This window comes from Callithrix jacchus, chromosome 13 (assembly GCF_049354715.1).
Source record: "Callithrix jacchus isolate 240 chromosome 13, calJac240_pri, whole genome shotgun sequence".
NCBI classification, from domain to species: Eukaryota; Metazoa; Chordata; class Mammalia; order Primates; family Cebidae; genus Callithrix; species Callithrix jacchus.
This window is the reverse complement of record NC_133514.1, coordinates 100,755,370-100,771,678: the sequence shown is the minus strand read 5'-3', so window position 1 is coordinate 100,771,678 and position 16,309 is coordinate 100,755,370. Positions and strand designations below refer to the sequence as shown.

At 42.1% G+C, this 16,309-nt stretch overlaps 1 protein-coding gene across 7 annotated transcripts in view; it reads left to right on the top strand.

Annotated features, from left to right (window-relative positions):
- The window catches only part of ATP8B1 (ATPase phospholipid transporting 8B1), a 144,569-nt gene that overhangs the window by 87,357 nt on the left and 40,903 nt on the right, over positions 1-16,309 (top strand). For 3 of the 7 annotated variants that reach the window (XR_013525928.1, XM_078348225.1, XM_035271203.3), the window contains exons 3-13: positions 1,562-1,659; positions 3,377-3,490; positions 7,007-7,105; positions 7,220-7,281; positions 10,096-10,168; positions 10,275-10,345; positions 11,713-11,795; positions 11,916-12,074; positions 12,558-12,646; positions 14,160-14,246; positions 15,220-15,410. Coding sequence is in view for 6 of the 7 variants with exons in the window: in XM_078348225.1 (XP_078204351.1) it covers positions 1,562-1,659; positions 3,377-3,490; positions 7,007-7,105; positions 7,220-7,281; positions 10,096-10,168; positions 10,275-10,345; positions 11,713-11,795; positions 11,916-12,074; positions 12,558-12,646; positions 14,160-14,246; positions 15,220-15,410 (1,126 nt within the window). In the remaining variant the exon portion in view is untranslated. Of the gene's footprint in view, positions 1-1,561; positions 1,660-3,376; positions 3,491-7,006; positions 7,106-7,219; positions 7,282-9,635; positions 9,819-10,095; positions 10,169-10,274; positions 10,346-11,712; positions 11,796-11,915; positions 12,075-12,557; positions 12,647-14,159; positions 14,247-15,219; positions 15,411-16,309 lie in introns of those variants that run through there. The other 4 variants (XM_078348226.1, XM_035271205.3, XM_078348227.1 and 1 more) reach the window with 3 other exon arrangements.

The following is a 16,309-nucleotide window of genomic DNA, read 5'->3' as shown; positions in this document are numbered from 1 at the left end:
TTATAGTTCCATTTTTATTTTCCCTTTTGATAAGATTGCACTTGAGCTACAAAGATACCAGGAATGTTTTCATTTGTAATAAGACAACTGCTATGATTACCTGATGAAAAGCAGCCAAAATGTTGTGAGAAAAATGTTCAATAGTGGTATTGTGGCTTTTAAAAAGTAATCAGGTTATTTGCATTCCTTAGTAGTCTACACTTGTTACTTTTTTTTTTTGAGACAGAGCCTCTCTCTGTACCCCAGGCTGGAGGGCAGTGGTGCAATCTCGGCTCACTGCAACCTTTGCCTCCAGGGTTCAAGCCATTCTCCTGCCTCAGCCTCCTGAGTAGCTGGGATTACAGGTGTGTACCACCATACCCTGCAAATTTTTTTTCAATTTTTGATACAGATGGAGTTTCACCATGTTGGCCAGGCTGGTTTTGAACTCCTGAGCTCAAGTGATCCACCCATCTCAGCCTCCCGAAGTGCTAGGATTACAGGTGTGAGCCACCGCACCCAGCCTATACTTGTTACTCACGATATTGTCTATATTTCCTTTGGAGTAGGAGTCTAGAAAATACGTCATTTTGCTGGGCATGGTGGCTCATGCCTGTAATCCCAGCACTTTGGGAGGCCAAGGCGGGCGGATCATGAAGTCAGGAGTTTGAGACTAGCTTGGCTAATATGGTGAAACCCCATCTCTACTAAAAATACGAGATTAGCCGGGAGTGGTAGTGCATGCCTGTAATCCCAGCTACTAGGGAGGCTGAGACAGGAGAATTGCTTGAACCCGGAAGGCGGAGGTTGCAGTGAGTTGAAATCACGCCATTGCACTCCAACCTGGGCAACAAGAGCGAAATTCAATCTCAAAAAGCAAAGCCACGTCATTTTAAAAGTGAAATATAATATTTCAAAAGTATATATTTTTATTATTATAGTTAAGACTGATTTTTTGTAATTTTTCACTTTTAAGTGTCTTTTAATGTATTCCCATCTCCAAAGATAGTTGTCCCACACGTTGTTAATTTCTCCTCTCTGTCAGTTAGTGGGGAGTTATCAAAGCCTAGTTCACTCCATTGTGTGCGTCACTCAAGGGAGCTTCATCCAGCATGCATGCTCATGGAGAACTTACTCGAGAGGTGCTTCCTCATTTTCTTCCTGATCTGTAGCATCCTTGCTCCAGCTTTCAAGCAGCGGCATGGGGATGTCTTCCTCTAGGCATCAAGGAGTCAGCAGGATTGATTCCTTCTGAGTGCTACGAGGGAAAGATCTGTTCTAATGGCCTCTCTCCTTGGCTTGCAGATGGCCATTTTCTCCCTGTGACTTCACACTGTTGTCTGTCTTCTCTGTGTCCAAATCTCCCTTTTTGTAAAGATACCAGCCATGTTAAATTAGAGTCCTCTTTAATGACTTCATTTTAATTTGATTACATCTGCAATGAGCAGTTTCCATATAAGGTCACATTCTGAGGGATGGTGGTTTAGAACTTCAACATATGAATCTGGGGAAGACACAGCTCAAATCATAACAACATGCTAATTTGCTGCTTATGAACTTTCTCCCTTTTTTTTTTTTAAAGAATGTACATGGCAAGTCAAAGCAAATGATCGAAAGTACCACGAACAAACTCATTTTATGAACACAAAGTTCTTTTGTATTAAGGAGAGTAAATATGCGGTGAGTTGATTTTAACTTTCTGAATTGTGTTTGTTGAAATGCAGTCTTTCCAGTAGCTGGCATGCTACACCTGCCTGGGGCTATTGATAATCATATTTCTATAGAATGTCATTTTTATTGATGTTCACCTTTGGGATGGGTAGGGGGTGACCTGAAACAAAACAGAATTATGCATCTTGAAATTTTCTCCCTTTTTTAAATGTTAAGCTCTCTTAAGAATGTTTTATGAAAGAATATACAATGATGGCACAGAAGCCTCAGGTTTGAAGGTAATGAGTTTGAAAAGAATCTCTTAATAATTTATCTTCCCCTTCTCTGCCTGGAATGGATTTAGAGATTTTAAAGATATTTTTGACTCAAAAATGCTTGTTACCTTTGGAATATGATAAAGAACACTTGAGCTGAGGCAGGAGAATCGCTTGAGCCCGGGAGGCAGAGGTTGCGGTAAGCTGAGATCGTACCACTGTGCTCCAGCCTGGGTGACAGGAGTGAGACCTTGTCTCAAAATAATGATAATAAAATAGTAATAAATATAAAGTATGGGCTTAAATGTTGTAAGATGTGTGTTTTAGTTCCAAGGGCTTCCATAACAGAGTAACACAACTGGATGCTTTAAAACAACAGAAGTTTACTGTCTCCCAATACAGGGACCAGAAGTCTGAAATCCTGGTGTTGGCAGGGCTGGCCCCTTCTGGAGGCTCTGCAGGAGAATCTGTTCCCTGCCTCTCCCTGGCTTCTGGTGGCCACTGGCAATCCTCGGAGTTCCTTGACTTATAGATGAAGTCACTCCAGTCTCTGCTTCATCTCCAAAGGGCACTCTTCCTATCTGTGTCGGTGTCCAACTTTCTTCTTACAGGGACACTAGTCCATATGAGTACCTCATTAAGTTAGAGCCTGTCCTAATCATGTATGACTTCATCTTGATTATATCTATTTCCAAATAAGATCCCATTCATAGGTGTTAGGGTTAGGACCTGAACATATCTTCTGGGGGACACGATTCTACCTGCTACAGTACCTTTTGCTCTTTCTTACACAGTAGGATCTGTCCTCACTTAAATAAACATGTCACTTTTCCTGGCTTTGGCCATGTTGTTGTCTACCTTTCCCCTGTTTTCTAACACTCTCTAATGGGTCAAAGAATCTGACAGCAGGATTGATTTAGTCACAGTCTGATGTCCGTTTCTTGTTACTGTCTCTGTCATAAGACTCCAAGTAGTCAATTTGAGGTTTGCCTAGAATTAAAAGCTTAAAAGAAATCTCAGTATCTTTATTTATTTATTTATTTTCTCGAGATGGAGTCTTGCTTTGTCACCTAGGCTGGAGTGCAATGGTATGATCTTGGCTTACTGCGACCTCCACCTCCTGGGTTCAAGCGATTCTCCTTCCTCAGCCTCCTGAGTAGCTGGGATTACAGGCATGCACGTGCCACCATGCCTAGCTAACTTTTTGTATTTTTAGTAGAGACGAGGTTTCACCATTTTGGCCAGGCTGGTGTCAAACTCCTGGGCTCAAGTGATCCACCCACCTCGGTCTCCCAAAGGGCTGGAGTTATAGGCATGAGCCACCACGCCTGGCCAAAATCCTCAATATCTTTCTGACAGATTATGTTCCTTTGTCACTGTAGGCTGTGGGACTTAGTGATTTTTGCAGATGTATGTGTATATATCGTGATAAATATGGCATCATTTGGAATGACTCTTATTTTTTCCAACAGAATAATGCAATTAAAACATATAAGTACAACGCTTTTACCTTTCTACCAATGAATCTGTTTGAGCAATTTAAGAGAGCAGCCAATTTTTATTTCCTGGTTCTTCTTGTCTTACAGGTAATGCTCTTTGCTATCTTAAATCTGTTTTGAATTATAGTGACTCAATAACATCTAAGCCGCAGACATATATAATGTGAATAATCTTGAAAATGTTTTATATTAGCAACAGGGTTCTGTACATAAAGGAACAGTGCCTCATACACAGAACCAGCTCAATCAGTATTATATAAACAGGCAAAGAGAACAAATGGAAATATTATTCTCACTATGTAGTTTGAAAAAATTTCATGTTATATTGATATGGGTGTTAAAACTGGTATCCCTGAAGCAAATATAACTAAAATCTGGCTGGGTACGATGGCTCACACCTGTAATCTCAGCACTTTGAGAGGCCAAGGCAGGTGGATCACCTCAGGTAAGGAGTTTGAAACCAGCCTGGCCAATATGGCAAAACCCTGCCTCTACAAAAATACAAAAATTAGCCAGGCATGATAGTGGGTGCCTATAATCCCAGCTACTCAGGAGGCTGAGACAGGAGAATCACTTCAACCTCGGATGTGGAGGTTGCAGCAAGCCAAGAGCAAGCCGTTGTACTCCAGCCTGCGCGACAAAGTGAGACTCCATCTTAAAAAAAGAAAAAAATGGCCAGGCGTGGTGGCTCATGCCTGTAATCCCAGCGCTTTGGGAAGCCGAGGTGGGCACATCACTTGAGGTCAGGAGTTCAAAACCAGCCTGGCTAACATGGTGAAACCCCATTTCTACTAACAATACAAAAAATTAGCCGGGTATCGTGGTGCGTGCCTGCAGCTACTCAAGAGGCTGAGGCAGGAGAATCACTTGAACCTGGGAAGTAGAGATTGCAGTGAGTCAAGATCATGCCATTGCACTCCCACTTGGGCAACAAGAGCAAAACTCTATCTAAAAAAAAAAAAAAAAACTAAACTAAAATCCTTACATTGTAAAATTATTTGCACCTTAAAATTAAACCTATTTTTTGTGCTTGTCTCTTATTATTGTATTTAGATGCTGAATTTCCCCCAAAAAAGATCATTTATTTTTATTAATATTTTGGCCATACATTTAAATAAGTTATCTTGTGGACTGTTTTTACATTTAAAAAAGCCTACTTAAAAAGGTGTTCTTCATTATTGTGGCAAAGGATCCACTTATCTGGAGAGCATGATGTTTATCTGTGCAAGAACCGTTGCTGTAATCAAGGGAACTCTACACACACTAGTTGGTGCCAGAATCAATCTTTAGTGTCTGCCATGCAGATTACAAAGGTCAGAATAGCCACCTGGTTTTATCAGATTCCTTTTTTTTTTTTTTTTTTTTTTGAGATGGAGTTTCGCCTTTGTCACCTAGGCTGGAGTGCAATGGTGTGATCTCGGCTCACTGCAACCTCTGCCTCCCAGGCTCAAGAGATTCTCCTGCTTCAGCCTTCCAAGTAGCTGGGATCACAGTCACCCGCCACCACACCCAGCTAATTTTTGTATTTTTAGTAGAGACAGAGTTTCATCATGTTGACGAGGCTGGTCTCAAACTCCATCTTCAGGTGATCCACCTGCCTTAGCCTCCCAAAGTCCTGGGATTACAGGCGTGAGCCACAGCACCCAGCACTTTATCAGATTCTTTACAGCAAGCGTTGAATTTGGAAAACTTTCACCTGCTGGGATCTACCCTCTAAGGTTTTATGAAAATGGGGTAGAATATGTGTCTAGGTGGAGATGGGAGGATGAGTGGAGAGGAGAGAAAAAGAAGAGATGATGCTAAAGAGAAATGGATACTCAATAGATTTAGGAAACCATAGACCTGCAAGTCAGATAGTAAAGCATGCCCTGTTATCAAGGGGGATGCTTAGCCAGGTGTGTGTAGAGGTTAGCACTACAAAGCCTAAGGTGCCACTCTGTAGGAAGTAGGCTATTTTCCCTTCCTTCTAGCAGGGAAGAGGAGATTTCACATATTCACTGTGATATGGGAAAAAGAATCTTTCTGTCTTCCAACTGCACCCTAGTTATCTTCTCTTAAGGTCAGCAATCCAAATTAGGGTAACAGTAATAGCCGTAGGCAGCTTCTTAACTTGCACTATCACTACACTTAATTTTTCTAGTCTATAAGGTCAGGACCGGCACGACCTCCATTTTGCAGAGAAGAGCTGAGGACTAGTGAGCTACAGTAACTTGCTCAAAGTCCCACAAGCCATAAATGGTAGAGCTGACCAAGACTTGGATCTAGGAGTTGACTCCAAAGCCTGTCATTTTAACCACTACATTATATGGCTCCATGATCAGGAGGATGGTTACGAGATAACTTGATTAAACTTGCATCCCAAACTTTTATTTAAATTTGGAGGCTGTCTTGATGGAGGCGGCTTCCTGCAAGGCCGACTCACTTTCTTGGCTGGGCCAATAGTGATAACCATGAAGGACACACTTTCTTCTAATGCTCTCGGAGATGCTCTCCCTGTTCACTTGCTTCCAGAGGCAGCTATTACCTCCTGCCATCTTTGCCTCCAACATGGGATCCTCAGAAACCACTGGCTGGAAAACCTGCAATGTAGAGCCTACTATGCGTGCATTCCTTAGAAGTTAAGATGACTTTGGCCAGGTGTGGTGGCTCACACCTGTAATCCCAGCACTTTGGGAGGCTGAGGCAGGCAGATCACCTTAGGTCAGGAGTTCGAGACTAGCCCGGTCAACATGGTGAAATCCTATCTCTACTAAAAATACAAAGAAAATTTAGCTGGGCATGGTGGCACACACCTGTAATCCCAGCTACTCGGGAAGCTAAAGCAGGAGAATCACTTGAACATGGGAGACAGAGGTTGCAGTAAGCTGAGACTGCCACTGCATCCAGCCTGGATGACAGAGGGAGACTCTGTCTCAAAAAAAAGATAAATAAAAGGCAGGCGCGGTGGCTCACGCCTGTAATCCTAGCTTTGGGAGGCTGAGGTGGGCGACCACAAGGTCAGAAGTTCAAGACCAGCATGACCAACATGGTAAAATATTGTCTCTGCTAAAAATACAAAAATTAGCCAGGCATGGTGGCACACACCTGTAATCCCAGCTACTCAGGAGGCTGAGGCAGGAGAATCAAGTGAATCTGGGAGACAGGTTGCAGTGAGCTGAGATTGTGCCACTGCATTCCAGCCTGGGTGACAGGACGAGACTCCACCTCAAAAAAAAAAAAAAAAAAGTTAAAACAACTTCCCCCTTGCCACTCCTACCTTCCCACTCCCAGTTAAATATAATTTTTACAAAGAATTTACAGAAATTCTCTTTTATGTATCCTGATACAAAGCCTCCTTGGTGTCCACTTAAGGTCACGATGAGATAATTTCAGGAGCCACTGCCCTCTAGACTCTGTTCCAGATGTCCAGAAGCTAGAGAGAACCACTAGAAGGAGGTTGTCCAGGTGCTTAAAGAGCTTTTCCTTCACACACTGCAGGATGTAGACTTGTGTGATGATGGAGATGAGACAGAATTAGCAAGCTTAGAATTAGGAATCAGTTATCTGTAAGTGTGATATGCCTTCATGGGCACACACATAAGCCCCCCCCCCCTTTTTTTTCAGACAATTCCTCAAATCTCTACCCTGGCGTGGTACACCACACTATTCCCCCTGCTTCTGGTGCTGGGCATTACTGCAATCAAAGACCTGGTTGACGATGTGGTGAGAAGTTCTCATACAACATTCTACTCATTGCTTTGAGTTTAATTGACTTTGGCATTCTTTCCTTCCACATTGAGATGTTTAAAACAGCATTTCCCCATCTTCCTTCTCAAGGCTCGTCATAAAATGGATAGGGAAATCAACAATAGGACGTGTGAAGTCATTAAGGATGGCAGGTACTGTGTCTTCTTTAATTAGTAATTGATTTACAAGGATGTAATGCATAACTCTGTCTAGAAACATATTCAGAGATAATTATTAGAATGGAGAAGCCTATTAGTACATTAACTTTATTTTTTCTTATTTTTGGAGACAGAATTTTGCTCTGTCGCCCAGGCTGGAGTGCAGTGGCGTGATGGCTCACTGTAACATCTGCCTCCCAGGTTCAAGTGATTTTCCTGCCTCAGCCTCTCAAGTAGCTGGGATTACAGGCGTGCACCACCACACTTGGCTCATTTTTTGTGCTTTTCTTAGAGACAGGGTTTCACCATGTTGCCCAGACTGGTCTCAAACTCCTGACCTCAAGTGATTCACCTCCCTCAACCTCCGAAAGTGCTGGGATTACAGGTGTGAGCCACAATGCCTGGCCTTAAATTATCTTTTTATTGAGTATGTACCCTTGTTGTAGTAAATCTCTTAAGGATAATGATAAAAATAGATAAAAGGATGACGATTTGGGGTACTAAATTTTATAGGAAATATTCATTAAAAGTTTTAGCATATCAACACTTTTAAAAGTTTTAAACTATAATATTGTTTTAAAGATTTCCACATGTATACAAGATACACCCAGTGGACATAATGAACCTACCATAAATAATAAACTTAATTTATTTGGAGGCAGACATCTAATCCCTATATGTTTATCTCCCATTCATTTATGGCCAAAAATGACCTGGAGATTTAAAATACATTTTAAATATATGTTTATGCCCCAGTTCCCCTAACGTTACAAGAATTTAGTACACAATTCTTAACTCCAGGAATTAAAAAAATGTTTGGCTTATCTTTCAATAAACAAAATTTTATTTTACATTTCAATATTTCTGAAATTTGCATTTAAGTTTGAAATGACAAATGGATATGCTAACATCTCTTTGGCAGGCCTACTGGGAGGCGATTCTGTTAGATTCTTCGATCAGATGTTCCAGTTTCCTCTGAGGACACCCCTGTGCTCTGCCCTGCTGATGATCAAGTTCTTATAGGTGTGACCCCACTGCAGGGGCTGCTTGGGCCATGACCCTGCCAGATATGCACCCTAGACTTCCAAATTCACGGCCACCCAGAGCTCCTCTTTACCAATGTGGGTAGCTATGGTGAAGGCTAAACATATGGGCTGGTCAGGCATGGTAGCACACACCTGTAATCCCAGCACTTTGGGAGGTCAAGGCAGGAGGATCACTTGAGGCCAGGAGTTTGAGACCAACCTGTCCAACTTAGCAAGACCCCCATCTTAACAACACAATAACCTCGTCTGCTAGGTTCATTGTACACTTATTCTATTTTACTTATTCTATTTTATAAATTGTTGTGATTTTGTCTTTTGACACTTAAAAGGTAATTCTGGAACAGAATTTCCTTATTTGCAAGGGAAAAAAGCCATCAAAACATATTTATAGCTTGGTATAGTCTAGATTTGAATTAGACATAGTGGAAGTGTGGCTGTTTTTTTCTTCAGTGTTGACACATAAAGGTTATTTTCTTCAGTGTTGACACATAAAGTCTTGGAATTAGGCCTTAGTCACTATTTTTAGCACTTGAATTTGCAGTTCTGCCTGGAGGCTCTCTCAGAAAACAACTCATTACTGATGGCTGAGCTGGTGCCTTGTCACAGTTGACTATATTAATTCAACAAACACGTGCGGACTGCTTTCTGCATGTTGGAGGCAGGACAGTATTCTTGAGAAACTTACAGTTCAAGACAGAAGATGAGACACCTATGCACGTCATTCTAATAAAATCCATGTCAGCATAAAAAAGATAGAAAACAAAATGCTCTGATGGTACAGGGAAGGGAAAAATCACTTTAGCAAGGGAATGTCGGAAAAGATGTCAGCACATGAGCAAAACACTGAAGATCATCCGCTGGGGAGGCTGAAGGAGTTGTGTAAACACAAGTTGTGCTGACAACACAAAGCTCTATCAGGCAACTGCCCATAATCCTTGGGGCCTTACAGGGAATGCAGTGTCTTTGTCAATTAAGCCTTTACAGTTAAGAAGTTAACAGGCCAGGTGAGGTGGCTCAAACCGGTAATCCCAACACTTTGGGAGGCCAAGATGAGTAGATCACCTGAGATCAGGCGATCAAGACCAGCCTGGCCAGGATGGTGAAACCCCCTTTCTACTAACAATACAAAAATTAGCTAGGCATGGTGGCATGTGCCTGTGGTCCCAGCTACTTGGGAGGAGGCTGAGGCAGGAGAATTGCTTGAACCCTGGGAAGTGGAAGTTGCAGTGAGCTGCGATCATGCCACTGCACTTCAGCCTGGGCAACAGAGTGAAACGGTCTCAATAAAAAATAATAATAAATAACAAGGGTAATTTAAACAGCAGGTAGGAGGCAAGCTCTGAAGCCCCACAGACTCTGAGTGGCCCACGTGCGTGCCATAATGTGGGTTCCCCTTTCCTGGGACCAGCACGGAGCAGTGATGGGTCACTGGGAAGAAACACATCAAGGGGGTGAACAGGACATAAGGAAAACCAAAAAGGGGTGGTAGGTATTTCCCTACCACACATGTAAGTGCCCCCCATAAACTCTTCCTTCTGTGACCTAGATGGAAAGAGGATATCAAAGCCGTCATCACTGCTTCCTTCCCGGGTCATGTGATTTTCATTCCCACTTAATATGTTTACATCATTAAAGGGCAAAATTTTAGCATTTTCTCTGTGATTTACACGTTTTCCAGAATCTGTGATATCCAGAAAAAAGAGTAATTCCCTTGCCTGTAACTTAAAAATTCAATAAATTCATCATTATTTTTAATCCTTAGGTTCAAAGTTGCCAAGTGGAAAGACATTCAAGTTGGAGATGTCATTCGTCTGAGAAAAAATGACTTTGTTCCCGTAAGTGAGACAGTTCTGCTGCTCCCGTTCCTTGTTCTCCCCCAGCCCCTGCACGCATCTTCTCCCTCGAGGTCTCGGTGTTATTCGTGTGTTCTGTTTTGGACAGGCTGACATTCTCCTGCTGTCCAGCTCTGAGCCTAACAGCCTCTGCTATGTGGAAACAGCAGAACTGGATGGGTAAGTGTGTCTCGATGGGCCTGATTTAAAGCTGGCCTTTGAAGGCACATGCATTCCATTGAAATCGGGGCGCTCTGGACCAGAGGGCTTGAGATCTGGCCTTGCCTCTGCCACCTGCTGCCTGTCCCTATTGATCTCACCTTTGCCCCTTCTGTAAAGTGGAGCTCTTACTACCTGCCTGTCTTCACCTCTCGGAAGGTAAAAGGATCAGATGAAAGCATGTGTGTCTGAGCCCCTTATCAACTGCTGAGCAGTGTCCAGACAGTTATAATAATATTGAGATTATTATCTATGTCAGAGAAAAGAACAGATTTTTGAAGTATTTTCAATAGGCAATTTATTTATTTATTTTGAGACAGAGTCTCTGTCACCCAGGCTGCAGTGTAGGGGTGCTATCTCAGCTCACTGCAACCTCCATACTCACTGGGTTCAAGCAGTTCCCCTGCCTCAGCCTCTTGAGTAGCTGGGATTACAGGTGTCCACCCCCACACCCAGCTATTTTTTTGTAGTTTAAGTAGAGACGGGGTTTCACCATGTTGGCCAGATTGGTCTCGAACTCCTGACCTCAAGTGATCTGCCTGCCTCTGCCTCCCAAAGTACTGGGATTACAGGCATGAGCCACTGCGCCTGACTGTTTATTCTTAACTATAAAACTGCTGTTATTTCCATGAGAGATTCTAAAGCTTTACAAAGACATAAGATCCTAACATGCCCTGTCAGAACAGATTGGTGAGGTTGAGAATGAACTTACCTAGTCTGGGGAAATTCCTGGGTACGTATTCGTGAATCCTATATAAAGCCATCAGTCGTGAGAAGGGAGCCTCGCCCTCAAGAGTACATGTCCCTGGCCTGCCCTTGTGCCCACACACAGGGACCTTACCTTGCACTATGGTGAGGCAATTGGGAGTAAAGCCACCTCCTTTCCCGAATAAAATTTTCTTTCAAAGACATGTGATCCAGCTATTCACTTTGGAAAGGAATTTGACAGAGGTGAAACAGAATTTCTGTAACAAATAGGTTATAGAATCATCTTAATGTGATTAAATATTAGATGCTACATTTTCAAACAGCAGTTTGGTAGTCCCAGCAGGTGGAAAGGGTCAAGTTCACGAGAAGGATGTTTGTGGTGCCTCTGTCACAACAACCAACAGTGAAGGGAGCCAACGTTTCCCAAGGTCAGACATTTTCTCTAGTTCAGGGGATAATCTTATCCAACCTGAATTTCCAAGGTGAACAGAGTTTTAAAATAGAAACAGCTCATTATTTACCCTTCATGTCCAGGTATGGCTAATGTAACCGTGGGTGGTTAACTTCCATTTTGAACTCCAAAATTTGCTTATTTAATTCATTTTTTCCCCTTCCATTAGAGAAACCAATTTAAAGTTTAAGATGTCGCTTGAAATCACAGACCAGTATCTCCAAAGAGAAGATGCATTGGCAGCATTTGATGGTTTGTAGGAAACATGTCATACTTTGCTTTAAGTTTTACTTGCTTGGTTCAATTTCTATTGATTAAAACCAGAAAATCTTTTACATGAGACTAATTATGTAAATCTTATATTTTTCAAAGGTTTTATTGAATGCGAAGAACCCAATAACCGACTAGATAAGTTTACAGGAATACTATCTTGGAGAAAAGGAAGGTTTCCTTTGGATGCTGATAAAATTCTGTTGCGTGGCTGTGTGATTAGGAATACCGATTTCTGCCATGGCTTAGTCATTTTTGCAGGTACTTTCACAGTTTCTTGGGAAATTAATCTGCTCTGAGATTTAAAGACTTTCTCCATCAAAACCAAAAGAAGAGTTTCTGTCCTTTCTCCACCAAAACCAAAAGAAGAGTAACTTTTTTTTTTTGAGCTGGAGTCTCGCTCTATAGCCCAGGCTGGAGTGCAGCCATGCGATCTCAGCTCACTGAAACCTCTGCCTCCTGGGTTTAAGTGATTCTCCTGCCTCAGCCTTTGAGTAGCTGAGATTACAGGTATGTGTGACCATGCCCAGCTAATTTTTGTATTTTTTGGTAGAGACAGCGTTTTGCCATGTTGGCCAGGCTGGTCTCGAGCTCCTGACCTCAGGTGATCTGCCTGCCTCGGCCTCCCAAAGTGCTGGGATTACAGGCATGAACCACCATGCCCGACCAAGAAGGGTAATTTTATTGATGTGCTAGTGAATTGATTTTCCCAATTGATGATCACACTGAATTTTCCACTTTCAGGTGCTGACACTAAAATAATGAAGAATAGTGGGAAAACCAGATTTAAAAGAACTAAAATTGATTACTTGATGAACTACATGGTTTACACGGTATTTATTTTCAGTCTCAGTAGATCTCTCATCTAGGTTGCTGTCTTTTGTGCCAATATTATTGTATGTTTTTCGATACAAAGAAATTTTATCTCTTTAGGTGGAATAGAAAAATGCTTGGGCACTCAAAGCTTCAAATGCAGGAAGAAGGGATTTTTTTTTTTTTTTCAGAAATGCCTTACTTTTTCTCAGAAATGCTACACTTCTAACAGGAGAATTCCCTTGGGAAGGGAAATTTTAGTTAGAGGGTGGCCTAAGTGCTTTGATGACTGGAACTGGAAACCAGGAAGCCCTATATAAATTAGTGAAGCTGAACTCCTAAAGTCAATGTAGGGTTGGTGTCACTGCTGTTACTTTCCCATAAGTCAGTTCTCTTAAAAGCAAACCTCCTCTCCCCTGCCCCAGCATATACTGTATAACTTCAGATACAAGGCAAGGCTAAAAATAAAGTATGTTGAGGATCCTCAAGACCACTCCCAGGTTTGATGATTCACTGGAAGGACTCAGACCTCCGCACATAATCATACTTACAGCTGTGACTCATTACAACAAAAGGACACAGAGCAAGATCAGCCAAAGGCTCATGGGGCAAAGTGCAAAGGAAACCAGGCACAATCTTCCAAAAGTCTGCCATCCCACCCCCACACTCCCTTCCCAAGCCACATACACAATGGGCTCTTCATTCTCCCAGCAGCAATTAATGACACCGCATGTGAAATGTCATCTATACCAGGGAAGCTCATGAGAGACTCAGTGTCAAGGGTTTTTAACAACAAAAAAACTTCAGACTCGCCACACAAATGCAGATGGTCAACAGGAACCATGATTTTTGCACAGTTAGGCATCCTGAACTATTCTTTTTTTTTTTTTTTTTTTTTTTTTGAGATGGAGTTTTGCTCTTGTTGCCCAGGCTAGAGTGCAATGGCTTGATCTTGGCTCATTGCAACCTCCGTCTCCTGGGTTCAAGCAATTTTCCAGCCTCAGCTTCCCGAGTAGCTGGGATTATAGGCACCTGCCACCCTGCCCAGCTAAATTTTTGTATTTTTAGTAGACACGGGGTTCCACCATGTTGGCCAGGCTGATTTCAAATTTCTGACCTCAAGTGATTCGCCCGCCTTGGCCTCCCAAAGTGCTGGGATTACAAGTGTGAGCCACTGCACCCAGCCCATGAGCTATTCTTATCAGAGAATAAAAAATAAGGAACCAGGAAATCCTCCCATCTAAGTTCTTAGATACCAGCCAGGGGCTAACCTTGCAAGCAAGCCTTCAGAGGAAGCAATCTCAGACCTGCTGTGTTCACTCTTCTGCCCTTATGGTGACCTCCAAATATTAAGCACTCCTTCCATTTCCCAGTGAAAATTTTTTTCAAGTATTTAGTTCAATTTGAATACATACTTCTAATACTTATTCTATGATTGCCTATACATATTTAAAATCATATAAAAGTAATAATTTTTAAGAAACACTTTCCCCTGCTTTCTCATTTTGTGAAAATTGTATTTGAACTTCTCAGGTTCGTCTTGGTGTCATGGTTGTGGTTATGAGTACGGCACTCTCAAAGAGCCTGTGGGCACTCTGGTGTTTCCATGACCAATTTGAGGTATAGCACTTTTGGAATCTGTGTCCAGAAATTTAAATTTGTCTCTGGAAATTTTATTCCCACTTGCAAATCCCCAAGGATTACCATGATAGTTGACTTTTTATTCCTTCCATAAGTATATGCTCATAACTTCTACAACGTAATACTTATCATATTGCTTCTTAAGTGATCTTATTTTACAATGTCATGCAATACTTGTGACATTACACCTTAAGGAATAATGGCCCAAATATAGGTGAAATTTTCTTGCCCTAAAAAAAACAAAATTCTGGCTGGGTGAGAGTCACCTGTGATCCCAGCAATTTGGGAGACCGAGGCAGGCCGATCACTTGAGGCCAGGAGTTTGACACCAGCCTGGCCAACATGGTGAAACCCCGTTTCTACTAAAAAGACAAAAATTAGCTGGGCATGTCGGCACTCACCTGTAATCCCAGATACTGGGGAGGCTGAGGCATGAGAATCGTTTGAACCAGGGAGGCAGAGGTTGTAGTGAGCCTCAATGGCACCATTGTACCCCAACTGGTCAATACAGTGAGACTGTCTTAAAAAAAAAATTCCTTTGAATATTTCTATAAGTGTTCCAATTCAGCCTTGTTGGAAGTTGTTTCATGCTAAGTAAGGTGTCTTCCCCAAACAGTATGTTACTGTTCAAAGTAAAAGTAATTGAGAGAATGCCCTGTAATAGAAGACTCTTTAAGGATTTGAATATAAGACACCACCTTCTCTTTTGAAAGATAATTTTGGGAACAAAACCTCACCTTTTATGGGAGATGTAGGATACATCAGTCAACCACAGCAATCAAAGACTTTAAAAGCATTATGTTGGCACTGTTTTTGTTTTGCATATATTATTTTTACAGACTACTAAATTCTCAAACATATAAAATATTGAGTAAGATTAATTAGCATCTTGGAAATGCAAGAGGTTGGAAATCCATATTCAGAATGCATTTATACATTTTCTACCTTCTAGATCATTGTCGTTCTTATTCTGCTTTCTGCTGGTCTTGCCATCGGCCATGCTTATTGGGAAGCACAGGTGGGCAATTACTCTTGGTACCTCTATGATGGAGAAGACGCTACACCCTCCCTCCGTGGATTCTTCAATTTCTGGGGCTACATCATTGTTCTGAACACTATGGTACCCATCTCTCTCTATGTCAGGTAAGGATATCCTCTCTGGCATTTTGCCCTAATGGAAGAATGTTGTACCTTTTCCCAAGGTAGCACCTTCATTTCTAGCAATCATTGTTTCAAAGGTCACAAAGGACAGGTAAGAAAATCACATTAATTCCCGAATTGAGGGTAAGAGAGGAAAAGGAAATTGACATCTGCGTATCCACTCTGTGCCAGGCACCTTTTATCTTATCATTTTTGCAGTTAAGACTAGCCAAGTTCAAAGATTGATTGCTACTCCTGTAATCATTGTCTTATTAGTAAGGCTCTTTCTCACTGAGTTCTAAAGCCCAGGCTTCCCCTCTTCCTGGGAGGAGGGGAAGAGTTAGCGGGTGATGGAAAAACTTAGTTTTCCCTTTCAGAGGCTGTCCTCACCTCTTATCTGAGCCTTCCTTATTATCATTTCCCATACCCATGGTGGAAAACAGGTGTTTTGTGGCCACTACCTCCTAGTAGGAAAGAAATATCCTTTCCTTCATCATCCTCTCAAAATGTTCAATGTCCATTACAACACCAAAGTCAGGGGGCATATCTCTGACAAGTGGTAAGCAGCTGATCTGGTAATACTTCTCCCTTTTTTACTTTTTCTTTTTTTGCAGTGGAGTCTCACCCTGTTGCCCAGGCTGGAGTACAATGGCACAATCTCAGCTCACTTCAACCTCCGCCTTCCAGGTTCAAGTGATTCTCCTGCCTCAGATTTTGAGTAGCTGGGATTACAGGCACCCTCCACCATGCCCAGCTAATTTTTTGTATCTTTAGTAGAGACAGGGTTTCACCATGTTGGCCAGGCTGGTCTCAAACTCCTGACCTCGTTATCTGCCCACTTCCCAAAGGGCTGGGATTATAGATGTGAGCCACTGCGCCTGGCCTTTTTTTTTTTTTTTTAA